The sequence below is a fragment of the Chaetodon trifascialis genome, chromosome 22 (assembly GCF_039877785.1).
Source record: "Chaetodon trifascialis isolate fChaTrf1 chromosome 22, fChaTrf1.hap1, whole genome shotgun sequence".
NCBI classification, from domain to species: domain Eukaryota; kingdom Metazoa; phylum Chordata; class Actinopteri; order Chaetodontiformes; family Chaetodontidae; genus Chaetodon; species Chaetodon trifascialis.
Genome location: NC_092077.1, coordinates 2817465 through 2831161, shown reverse-complemented (window position 1 = coordinate 2831161; position 13697 = coordinate 2817465). Strand labels below are relative to the sequence as shown.

The 13697-nt window shown below is 41.5% G+C and overlaps 1 protein-coding gene across 2 annotated transcripts in view; it reads left to right on the top strand.

Annotated features, from left to right (window-relative positions):
* Window positions 1-13697, top strand: part of cnot4b (CCR4-NOT transcription complex, subunit 4b) — a 58753-nt gene that overhangs the window by 11810 nt on the left and 33246 nt on the right. For both annotated transcript variants that reach the window (XM_070992158.1, XM_070992159.1), the window contains exons 2-3: window positions 12224-12461; window positions 13449-13646. In XM_070992158.1, coding sequence (XP_070848259.1) covers window positions 12288-12461; window positions 13449-13646 — 372 coding nt within the window. In that variant the 5' untranslated portion in view covers window positions 12224-12287. The remainder of the gene's footprint in view (window positions 1-12223; window positions 12462-13448; window positions 13647-13697) is intronic.

The following is a 13697-nucleotide window of genomic DNA, read 5'->3' as shown; positions in this document are numbered from 1 at the left end:
TTTCAATCAATCAAACTTTATTTCTATAGCACCTTTCATACATAAAAATGCAGCACAAGGTGCTTGACAAAAGATAAAAACATAACATAGCAATATAAAAGTAACTACCCCTCCCAACACACCTGCAGACATACGTCATGCACACACCCACCCGCACATAACCACACACATACACATACCCACACACACCCACCCCAACGAAAATGGCAGGGCACTGAGGCATCATGAGAGGAAAAAGAAAAGAAAACCACCTACGGGGAGCTCATCCGCACTGCGAAGGATCACCGGCCGTGGCCACATGGAGCGCGCCGCAACAGAGACACCCAACCCAGACAAACTGGGGTGGACTCCACACGCAGGGCAGAGCCCCCCAGTCCTCTGGGCCCAAGGGGTCCCCAGGACGATGCCCCGGCAGGCAGACCAGACACCCCTCCCAGTGCGGAAGCCCCCCATGAGGAAGCACTGGAGCTAAAACCTAAAAGACAATAGAATTAAAAGACCTAGAACCTAAAAGACAATAGAATAAAGGACCTAAAACCTAAAATTGAATAAAATAAAAGGACCTAAGAGATAAAAGACAAAGTACTGGGATAAAACATGTCTGAGTTAAAAGAGTATAAGAAATCAATTGAAAGCTAAACTAAAAAGGTGAGTCTTGAGCCTTCTTTTAAAAACATCAACAGCCTCTGCAGTCCTGATGCACTCTGGCAGGCTGTTCCAAAGCTTTGGACAATAGTGGCTGAATGCTGCCTCCCCGTGGGCTTTGGTCCGAACCCTTGAAACAATCAAAAGGCCGGTGCTAGAGGACCTCAGGATCCGCCAGGGCTGATATGATAAAAACAGGTCAGATAAATAAGATGGCCCAAAACTGTTAAGACACTTAAAAACTAATAAAAGCACCTTAAAGTCCATCCTGAAACACACGGGGAGCCAATGCAGCGATTCTAAAACCGGTGTTATGTGCTCCCGCCCTCTGGTCCTCGTCAGCACACGTGCGGCTGAGTTCTGTAGTAATTGTAAGTTATAGATAGTCTTTTTGGGAAGACCAGAGAGCATGGCATTACAATAATCTAGACGGCAGGAGATAAAAGCATGCATCAGCACCTCCGTGTTAGCCTGAGAGAGAAACGGGCGGACTCTGGCTATATTTTTAAGATGGTAAAAACCAATCTTTGTTATATTTTTAATATGAGGAAAAAAACTAAGCTCAGAGTCAAAAATGACACCCAGGTTCTTAACAGATTGTGATGGTGTAGAACCTTGTAGTTTTGGTAAAAGTGTCTCTCTCTTGCCTTCAGGACCAATAACTAAAACCTCTGTTTCCTGTATCCTGGTTGAGCTGTAGGAAGTTTTCTGCCATCCATGACTTAATGTCTAAAATACAGTTTTAAAGGGTATCAATAGGCCCTATGTCATCAGGAGACACGGCAATGTAAAGCTGTGTATCATCAGCGTAGCTATGGAAGCAGATGTCGTGTCTCCTGATGACATCCCCAAGGGGAAGCATGTAAAGAAAGTACTGGACCTAAAATTGACCCTTGGGGTACCCCACATTTCATGTCACGGGTTCCGGAGGAACATGTATCCAAACTTACATAGAAACAACGGGCAGGTTTCTGAGTCTATTTAATAAAATGTGGTGATCTACTGTATCAAAGGCAGCACTTAGATCCAGTAGCACCAGGACTGTGAGTTTTTGTGAGTCTGCATTACACCTGATATAATTTAAAATCTTTAAGAGGGCTGTCTTGGTACTGTGGTTCACTCTAAAACCAGACTGATATTTCTCTAAAATGTTGTTAGTATTTAAAAAATAATTTAGTTGGTTAAAAACCAGCTTTTCTAAAATCTTACTTAAAAAGGGTAAGTTGGATACGGGTCTGTAGTTATTAAGAATGCTGGGGTCTAAATTGCTCTTCTTCAGAAGGGGCTTCACCACTGCCATTTTGAAGGCAGCAGGGAAGACACCCGTCTGAAGAGAGCATTTCACTATATTTAAGATTTGTTCCTCAAAGAATCCATAAAATGTCTTTAAAAGTGATGTGGGAATTGGATCTAAAAGGCAGGTTGTTGGAATTACCTGGGAGAAAACTCGACCAAGTGTCCTCGCATCAACCAGGTCAAAAGTCTCCAGTGTTTCCTCGGGTAAAATCGACTGTCCAGGTGTGTTAAAAGTTACATTCTGATGTGATACAAGCCTGGATCTGATGTCGTTGATTTTACTTCTGAAGTGGTCTGCAAAGTCCTCGCAAAGGGCATTCGTTGGTGTCTCTGGGGATTTTTTAAAAATGGTGTTAGTTAAAAGATCGAAGGTGGAGAAAAGTAATTTTGGGTTGTTTTTATTATCTGAGATGAGGTTTGAGAAATGGGATATTCTTGCCTGTTTCTGAATTCTGTATTTTAAGTTGAAGCATACTTTATTATCTGAACGAATTAAAATGTTAATGTTAATGCTAAATTAAGATACAATATTTAAAAATTCTGACTATCAATTCAATATCAATCAGTTCGTGTTTTTCTGCATAGTCTACAATAGCATGCAAAGCTGATTTCAACGTAAAAGGTGGCTTCTTTTTTGCTCAGTATATTTCCATATGTGTTCTATAGTTCTTATGTCTTCAGTATTAGTATATAATGTAAAAAATTAAAAAATAAAGAAAAACCATCAACTAAGAAGGCTTGTTCACTTTTAATCTGGTAAACTTTTAATTCTACTGAAGCTCTAACATAGTTAAAGATAAGTTTTACCTATCAAACTAAAGCTTATTGTAGCTAATACATCAGAGTTCCTGCTGTTACTACATACTAAATACAATTTTTATTAGATATGTATTCAAGCACACTACTAATTCTTCATTTTTGAGTGCCCTGGGCTACAAGCTCTATTTTTTAATGCTTTGTCATAGTACGTAAAAGACTCTTCTCTGATTACTTAAAATAAACATTAAAATATCTGATTATCAAACTAATGGATAGACACAGCCCAGATGAAAAATGATAAATCCTGCTGTTGTCACTCTTCCTCACAGCTGCTGTTGCTCTTGATTTTTTTTGTCTTGATTGAAGTCATTATTGTCAGCGCTTTGCAGAGGTGCTAATCATCTGCTGTTTTATGTGAAGGCCTCTAAAGGTTTCATTTTGTAACTAATCTTAACCTTAAGAAAAATATATGAATTCCTTACAGGGCTGTACGTTAACATGGCATGGGTGGTGCAGATGTTGAAAGATTTGTGGCACAGGCCACAAAATTGTATCATGAGTATAAAACATTTGTTACTGTCTCTAAAAATCACCACAAGCAGCGCAGTTCATCACTTAAACAGGCATGTGGCTGTAATGGATATTGCATATCATCGTCACGACCAAGGAATGTTTTCAGACAAACATTTTATTTACCCGTGATAGTAAATTGCAGGGACATAACACATTTTGCTATGCAATATATAACTATATATTACATTTCAAATGAGCAGTACAAATCTCAGTAAATTTTTTATGTCATATAAACAGTATCATTGATGTTATATTCATTGATCATACTGTGTAAATGTGTGAAGTGTTTTTGTGGTCCCAACTTTTTTTAGAATCGGGATTGCAATGCGTCATCCATTTGCCTCTCACACACACAAACATGAACCCTCACCACACAAACTTGAGACTCTTGCTACGTCTACATTTTCATTCTATAACTAAAAGTGTTTTAAAACAAAAACAATGTCCAGAGCTCCCGCATCAAACACTGATGTGGAAGGAGGCTTAATATGGGCTGTCCTTAAAACAGATTAAAAATTAGATTATTCAGGCCAAACTCAAATATACAGACAGACTGGAGCAGGAGTTCAGAAACATGAACCGAAAAAGATTTCATAAAGTAAAAGCCTAAAAAGATTTTGAATCAATTAAATGTTTCTTTTAAATGATAATGAACCTATTTATAGCCTTTACTGTCCCCCCTGCTTCTTTACCATCTAAACATCTCCAAGTGAAAGCAACTTACTGGCATCACACAAATTGCCACCAGAACCATCTGCTTTACCACAACCAGGCTTTCAACATTGAAACACATAGCGACCCAATGGCTAGCACTCACTATAGCAACTGGCACTGATCACCCCTCCATTACCTCCATTTGGGTGGAGATACAATACTTAAATGTGGAGATGAGCTTGCTTTAGCAAGAGTTTTGCCATAGCAGCCGTGAACAGACTGCCTTGCGTCTGGGATTTGGTAGTTGGGATTTCTGAATGCAGACATGATTATTGTCTGTGTTGTCTATCTGTATGTTGCCTGGTGTGTGAACAATGCAGCTAAATCTTATATGAAGTCTGCAGTATCTTCAGCTGTGTGACGTCTGGTCAATGTCCTCAATAGAGATCGACCAATATGGATTTTTCAGGGCCGATACCGATTATTAATAATCAAGTGAAACCGATAGCCGATATTTAGAACCGATATTCGTTTTCAGCAAAAATGAAAATTTTGGTGTCAAAATTTAGAGAAACACACCTGGGATTAGAATGAATACAGTATACTGTTTGTTTGTTTGTTTGTTTGTTTATTTGTTTTTGTGTACACTGAAAAAAAAAGACAAACTTTTTGTAAAATAACACAAAAACACAAAATCTTAACTGAAATGCCTTCAAGTTTAATTATTTTTAAAACAAAAAGTGCAGGGGCCTTTCAGCAGCATTTGTTAAAACTGCTGTTCGGCCCATAGGCCGAAACAACAGTGAGAGACCTATCCCCGACCCGAAGGCGCAGGGAAACGACCCTCTTGCTCAGAGGGGAGAACTCCAACACATGGCGGCTGAGCTGGGGGGCTATAAGCAGGCCCACACCAGCTCGTCGCCTTTCACTGCAGGCAACTCCAGAGTAGAAGAGAGTAGGGTTGCAACTAACGATTATTTTGATAATCGATTAATCTGTCGATTATTTCTTCGATTAATCGATTAATCGGATTTTTAAAAAATGCACTAATTTTATTTACATTATAGGGAAGAGGAGAACGAGGAGACAAGTTGGTTCTCGGTTTGATCCAGCACAGTGCTGGCATCATTTATTACTTTGTGAAATAGCCATGGACTAAAACAAAAAACATACAAATGTATGGTGTACAACGTGTGCAAAGATATACCAGTAGGCCATGGACTAAAACAAAATACATACAAATGTATGCTGTACAAAAAGTGCAAAGATATACTGGTAGGCTTTTTTTTTTTTTAAATTAAAGTGCACAAAAAATAGGTATTTTACGTTGCTTGAATGGACCTGAGCTGTGTAAACAATAATAAATTATAAAATAAAAAATAAAGTAAAAAAAATGAACAGGATTTTTCTATATCAAATGGCTCAAACAACAGGCCATGAACCTTAAAGGTGGATTGTTCTCACTCACTCACTCACTCACTCACTCACTCACTCACTCACTCACTCACTCACTCACTCACTCACTCACTCCTATTTCTACTCCTACAAAAACTTTGCATTGCAATGCAAAAATGTTAGCATGTCCACATGCTCCTGGCTAAGACTAGCTCTCTTGCTCTAGCTCTCCTGGACAGTCTCTTGATGTTTCCTCTCCATCAGCTTTGTAAAATGGGTCCTTGAGGGAAGAGTGTAACCAGGCTGCAGGGCGTGGATCATTGCTTTGAAGCCATCATCTTCCACCATTGATAGTGGCCTCATGTCAGTCACAAGCATGTTGAGGATGCTATCTGTCATAATAGCTGCTTGCCATGGTGTGCATGCCGCATTATTCCCCACCACGAAGCCACTCATCGTGAGTTGTTTTTGCCTGAAATTAGAAAGACTGAGTTTGCATAAAAGCACGATTAATTTACATAAAATTTAATACATGCCTTGTTGTTTTAGTTAATTATTATTGCTTATGCACAGGCCATAAGGGCAAGTACAGACTAGACTTTTGACAACACGCGCGCGCGCACACACACACACACACGCACACAATAAATAAGTGACAGGAGTGTAAGGGAAATTCTCCTTGTTGCTTGTTGAGAGTTGCTAATTCTCTGAAGAATTATAGACTCGGTGTGATGAATCAGGTCTCTTTAATACATGCAGCATGGAGGGAAGACTCATGCAGAGTGTTCTCTGCAGATCTCCACAATGTCTTGGCTTTTATACTTTTCAACAAAAGGACAGATGGTTATCACACACACACCTGGTAATCATAAACCTTCCTTCAAAGACAACGACCATTTGGGGGAGTTCACTCATCCGTTTCTTTAGGGTTTATACTATACCATAAACTCCTCAGGTACAGTGAATTGTACCTTTACCTTCCCCCTCTATCCAGTGTCCCCCACTGAATGTCCTTTGATCCTCTTTCTCCCCTCAGTGACAAAGGCCCATAAAGAGTTTTACAATTCATACTGTAGACTGATTCCCAGGATTAGTAAGTTATCTAATTCCTACAGGAGTCAAGACTAAATACAGAATTAAATGAGAACAGACTGAAAACTTAGTGGGCCAGCTAAACGTTCGTTTCACAGCAAGTAGATCGTTTCGTTTATCTAACGGTAATACACCGCACTGTTTGCTTGCCATCCAGCTTGACAAGCATAGCTTAGCCGCTAACGTTAGCCTTGTAATGCGTTACGTTAGCCGGGTAATCTTGTCGAGATGGATGCCGAGCAAACAGCGGCTATTACACCTAGATAAATGAAACGAACTACCTGCTGTGATATGAACGTTTCCTCACCGCTACGCACATGAATCTAATCTCTTGTTTAATGAAAATCAAGATGAAGATTTTGTAGTAACGTGAGCTAACTTACCCAGCCGAGCTGCCTTCCCCGGCGGCGTCATCCATAGCACCAACATGCTTCCTTTTTAAATGCTCCGGCATTACGGTTGTGCTTCCATGCCAAGCCAGGCTCATTTTGCATAATTTGCAGTTAACACTTTTTTTCGTTTTTGTTAAAGTGAAGTGCTCCCACACTTTTGATGACTTCGGTCTTGCCGTTTTCTCCTCCTCCGCCATGTTTGTGTGTTTTCTTTAGGCTCCGCGACAGCGACACAGCCAGCAGTGACAGGATTTTTTTTTTTAAGCCAGTGACAGGCTGCGACCAGGCTGATCTGATCAGCAAAATAAACGGCTCTGCGGGCCAAGTTAATCACTACCCAACGAATTGATAATCACATTCGTTGCCAACGAATTTAATAATCGATTATTATCGATTTTATCGATTAGTTGTTGCAGCCCTAGAAGAGAGTCCAGCCTCTCTCAAGGAGTTTGTTTCCAGAGCCCAGACGGTGCGTAGAAGTGAGTCGACTATCTCTAGCCGGTACCGCTCAACCTCCCACACTAGCTCAGGCTCCCCCCCCCCCAGCGAGGTGACATTCCATGTCCCCAGAGCCAGAGTGGTTGTCCAGGGTTTGGGTTGTCGGGGCCCCCGTCCACAACTGCCACCAATATCACATAGCACCGGCCCCTTCTGATCCTTCCTGCGGGTGGTGGGCCTACGGGCAGGCGGGCCCACGTCGCTCCTTCGGGCTGTGGCCAGCTGGGTCCCGTGGGCAAAGACCCGGCCACCAGGCGCTCACCTGTGAGCCCCAACCCCAGGCCTGGCTCCAGGGTGGGGCCCCAATGACGCCAAGCTGGGCGACGTACGCTTCCTTGATTTTTTTTCTGTCATAAGGGGCTTTTGAACCCCTCTTAGTCTGACCCGTCACCTAGAACCTGTTTGCCTTGGGAGACCCTACCAGGGGCATTAGGCCTCGGACAACATAGCCTCTAGGATCATTCGGGTGAAATAAATAAATAAATAAATAAATAAAATAGCCTTCCCTGAATTTTTGAAACATCAACAATATAAACTGAACTGAACTGTTCTGAAATTTGGGTCTGAGTTAGTACTCCCAATTCAGTAGCAGGAGACATGCCAGCACCACAGTTTTCATATCTTCGAGCTTGGAAAAGCGCTTCATTACACGTGAGTTGTAGATGTGACGGTAAATGTATTGATTGAAAATAAAACACACTGAGAATAATCTCCTCGACGTGTGCTCTCTGCCTGACTCATATCCCTGGACTTTACGAGGGACAGGCAAAAAGACGATCATTTAACACAAGTAGTTACGTTTCTGCACCGTAGTGTAGTGAGAGCGCGAGCGCTAAGGGAGACGCGACTGTAAACAAACAAGGACACGTTAGCGCCCAGTACTGTTTAACTTATCAGCTATAATCACCTCCGGTGTTGTTTATTGATAAACCAGGAGCCGCCCCACGGGCTGAGACATGTTAGGAGATTTATTATTCCAACAAAGTAACGGTAACCGAAAGGGCCTATATTATTGTGTGTCTGGCCACAGCTATAAAGCGGTTGGGGCAGTTATAACGTAGCGGTGGGTCATCATGAAATTATGCCTTGTTGAAGTTGTGAACAGTTTCATCTCCAGAGCCAAACAGCGGAATTCAGCAGGTTTTCCTCCCTTGTACTTGCTATAGTCTACCTGCTGGTATGTCTTTTTTTTTTATTATTGTTAAGTAAGGAGCTTCAGGTCATGTTCACTTGGTTACGTCTTTTTTTTTGTTTTTTTGGGTGGTGCGTGACACTATTTAAATTGCTAAGTCGTATGCTTGATGTGATTAGACAAGTAGGTTGGTGAAATTTCAACTGTGGGCTTGCATGTTATCACTGAAATTAATCATAAGGTTGTGGTATTTTAAAACTTCATCATAGAGGGTTTTTATTGCAACTTCGACTGACTCTGTCGCCTTATCTCTGCTGGATCACCGGAGCAGTTGTCTGCTTCTCCTTGTCTGTGGCGCTGCATGTAGAGGCTTCAGTGTCGATTGGCTGTCACTTACTCACTTGTGCCATGTAGCCAATCAGTGAGGGCTGTGGGCGGGACATTGTTACACAGCCAAGAGTGGTGACTTTAGGTGGAGAGACGGCTGCATCAGAGCCAATGGAGCGCGTTTTAAAATACTTTAATCAGTTTTATCGGTCATTGGTGGAAAAAACGGGCGATGCCGATTATCGAAAAAAATGCCGAATATCGGCTGATATAATCGGCCAGGCCGATAATTGGTTGATCCCTTGTCCCCAAGTGATGTCACTAGAGTTGGTTGAATCTGAAGACTGCAAGTTTGAAAATAAAAAAAAAATCTGCGAGGTAGAAAGAAACAAGCTTGACCTGAGCTCTGTAGCTCACTGCTCATGTCGGCTTAAGACTGGAGGCTTCAGGCTACGTTATGTCAGCACTTATGGATGCCAACCACCATAAAACTCAACCAAAAAAGAACACGGCACAACTGTCATCGGTCATCAATACACATTTCTTGTCACCACCTCCACGTCATGTGTCTTCGTATGCTGAGGATTTTTCTTTATTGAAGGAGTGAATGTCTTAGGCACGTATTGACGTGAAGACGAAACACATAATGCAGAGCATTGCACAAACAGCACAAATCAGTGGGGACTTAAGAGGAAAGTTGCAGTCTCTGCTCTTAGATGGATTGGAAGAACAAAAACCACTTTGCAACTTGACAGCGACTCCACTGTGAGAGAATGGATGGACATAAAGCAAAGGTGTCAGGGGTTGGCTGAGCAGATGAGGCTTCTTTGTCAGACTACTAAGAGGTGTAGCAGTAGATGTTGAAGTGAATATTATCTCGTGAAATGAGAAATGAGGATCTTGTGGTTGTGGATATATGAGCCTGGCACCTGCGGAAACGCTGGCCTTACTAAAATGCTGTTACTAATTTCATGCAGTGTGCTATTCAGACTCATTTCATGTAGCAGCAGCTACATGAATTGTAGAACTGCTCCCTGTGCTGAGCTGCTGGAGGGATCACTGATGACCATACATGTCCAACAGGGAGGAAAGGGGAGGCTGTAGGAGCATCGCTGCTGCCCATCTGGACTTCCCCTTAAAAGAGAGAAGACTCGGCTGACTCCGCCCCACCACACTAAGGACAGGCAGGGTATTTTTAGCTGCTGTCCACTTACTCCCTGCCCTGCTGCCTGGGCAGACCCACATGGAAATTCTGGGTGCTTCATCAGTTAGACAGCAGAGGTACAGAGAGCACTGACATGTTTTCCTCTTGGTAAAGTTGAAGATGTTTGTTGTTGTAGGTTTTATGGACAAGTCTAGTTGACACCCATAAATCACAAAGTTAGGCTTCAGTTGCCCGCTGCCTTAACAATTAGCTGGTCTGTCACTTTTCCAGTTGTTAGGTTGCCTGTTTTGTCTGAGTGTTGGGAGCTGGCTATCCATCAAACAAAGACGTAGCATCTGCACCATCATCCACAGGTTTTTGAAGGGGCGTTAAGAAGCTTGCATTTGGGAATACCACTCATTATCTCAGATAACTTGAATAATAAAAAGCCTGATTGAGTTGATCATCGAATTAATTAGCTTTTGGCCATGGTGGCAGTTGCTTGCGCTAACCAAGCACGGGATTCTGTTTTGAAAGTATAGGAGTATAGTATAGTATAGGAGAAACCAAAACTTCCTATTCACAAGTTGTGCTCATTTGTTGGGTCTTGTCCCTTTTTCATCTCTTTAGTTTTCTTTTGTGTGATCCTGGCAGACAATCTTGAGATGTGTGTGTTTACTACTTCGGATTTTTGTAGACCACTGAAGTCTAACCCTAACAAAATGCATTTGAGCCAACATTGTATAGTTGCAAAGTCCGCAGCTTTTAACCACTGCAGATAGATTGAGTAGTTGTGATGAGTTATTCTCCTGTGCCACACAGGATTTGAAAGGCCCTTGGGGAAAAAAACTCAGATTTATGCGTGTCCTGGTTGTTTGTATTGGTTTGTTGTTAATGGACGGCTTACAGCTGGTACGACAGCAGTCCATCAGTTCAACAACACTTTATTTCATGTGGGTTCATATTTAGAAAAAACAAAATCAATCAAACACAATGTTTGACACAACAGACATCACATTTAGATGTTGTCACAGAAAAGGTCCCATTGTGCATGTTAATACCTGAACAGACTGCCTGGGCAAAAGTTGGCTCTGGACCTGCTGCTCTCTGTAGATATGAAGGGCTCATTCCAAGGTGAAGAAAACACAACAATTTGAATTTTCAGGTGATTATACACTGAAAACATGATTTTGAATATTATATCCATTTCTGCTGACAAATCCCCTAAATCCTACGTGGTGGACCACAGATAGTGCTATTCCTGTAAATAGTGTTACATCAGTTTGAGAAACTTGCAGAAAGCCTTTCTGAACTCCAATTGAAAATCCTGCTAACACATAAAGAAAGACAAAATGCTTCTTACAACGAGCAGGAAATGTCAGATATTTTGGTTGCAGCTTTGTTCGTTGTCTGTCCATTAGCTGAATGCCCACCCATGCATCAAAGTAAATCATGTGTTGTGAAATGACCCAATTTCTTACCAATTAACCAGCAGCGTCTGCCTGCAGAGGTTTTTAGAACAGTTTAATTGGCCACTTAGGCTGAACTAAACAAAGTTTAACATCTTCTCTCCAGCTGTCTGTGACACAGCTACATAATGACAGCTTCACTAACTCTCATGGTTGTGACTCACACTGAATCCACACATCGTCAGCTGGAGACAGCACTTTCGGTACCCTTACAACTCATTATTTAACCTTTTTAACCACTTTAGATGACATGTGATGGGCCCTAAATTGCATATTTGATAACAAAAATACTCACTCTATATCTCACCATATTAAGCCACGTTTATTTAGCTGATACGCCGGTAACTCAGGCATTCAATACACTATATCTACAGTCATGTAGATTCATTTTTTGTCACAGTTTTGCCTGCATTGATCCTTGATCTGCATTAAGCGTTTGTGTTTATGTGTTTCTTTTAATGACAGCAGTCAATAGAACAACTGAACAATTATTTGAACTGTACGTTGAACTAAACATTGGAACATTTCTTTTCATGACAATTATCCATTAAGTGTGCAGCTTTTGTCACTGCAGTGTATCTTTCTGGGCTTCTGGAGAACATTTCCAGAGCCTCTTGATATGGGATGTCAGAAAAGTCTGGCCCATTTACCGAGATAAAACGTTTGCTGCTTTTCAGGAACCACATGTTGCATCAGCCCTAATGAAAAGTATAGAAATATCATTATAAATGCAAAATACTCATAGCTATTCAGCTGTCAAACATTTACTGTGTCAAAGAAACATCGTCATGCATCTGATTGATTTGTCGCTAGGATGTAGCTAAGCTCCAGTTTTTCTCTTTTGCAGTATCTGCAGCTCCTCCTGTCCCTGTCCTGTGAAAGCTGGCAATTCAATAGTGTGAAATCGTAGGATGTCCCGGAACCCCGAGGGGAAGGATGGCCCGATGGAGTGCCCGCTGTGTATGGAACCACTGGAGATCGATGACGTCAACTTCTTCCCCTGCACCTGTGGGTACCAGATCTGCCGCTTCTGCTGGCATCGAATCAGGACAGATGAAAACGGCCTCTGTCCCGCCTGCAGAAAGGTAGACCTCCATCTTCTTGGAAGCCCACAGTTGGACATTTCCTTGAAATAGCTGACACTAGTCCAGCAGAAAGCCATAATGCTCACTGTAGATTTACCGCTCATTCAGTTGTTCCAGCAATCATGTTTAACTGCATGCTGGTTTAATTGTTATTTTTTGATTGATTAACCCTGATTGAAAATTCATCATTTAATCTATAATATGTCATGTCAATAAAAATGACAACTGGCCATCTTAAGTTACCAGAACCCATAGAAATGTCCATACACCATACACATTCCAGTAGACTTCTGTTTACAGTGATAGCAAACAGACAAACACTAAACCTGTTTTATTTGTTTTTCTCGATAACATGCTTTATTTCTTAATTAATAACTGAATTAAATCATAACTGATTAATATTTAACCTTTTTTATTTGTCATAACAGTGCATTCATCATGTACTGTTGTATTGTATGCCTCCTTTGACTTGTTATCTAGTATTAAGCTGCTTTTTGCTTGAAGGAGATTCCTGTTCTATACAACTCAGGTCTTTTTTCCATCACTTTGTTCATTTTTTGTAGCACTGGTGATATTTTTCTCATGGGATAGATTAGATAATGGGATAAATTGCACACTTGTTTCCAAACTGTCTGATCGTCTGTCTACTTGTGTTTATTGACCTGTCAGACTTTGTTGTGGTGATGTCACAGATGTTCCCGGATCTCAGAAATAAACTTGAATGAATACAGTATTATCACCTGCAGCCTGAATGTAGCCTCTGGCACATCTTGGATAGGATCAACAGCAGACTTCAGAAGTCTAAAATCACGCTAATCGTAAAATGAAACTTCTCATTCGGCCTTCAGTCGACACTCATCAAAAAGATGACTCACACAGTTGTTATGAACTCCTGGGAGAACTGAAAAGCGCAGATTGAGCGATACTTAACAGTGGCAGAGCGTCTGATTGGGGATGTTTTCCTTGAATAATGTGTGTGTTCTGCAGCCGTACCCAGAAGACCCAGCAGTGTACAAGCCACTGTCACAGGAGGAGCTACAGAGGATAAAGAATGAGAAGAAGCAGAAGCAGAACGAAAAGAAGCAGAAAATCACAGAGAACAGAAAACATCTGGCCAGCGTCCGAGTGGTCCAGAGAAACCTTGTGTTTGTAGTGGGGCTGTCTCAAAGACTGGCTGACCCTGAGGTGAGACACACACACACACACACACGCACACACACACACGCACACACACAC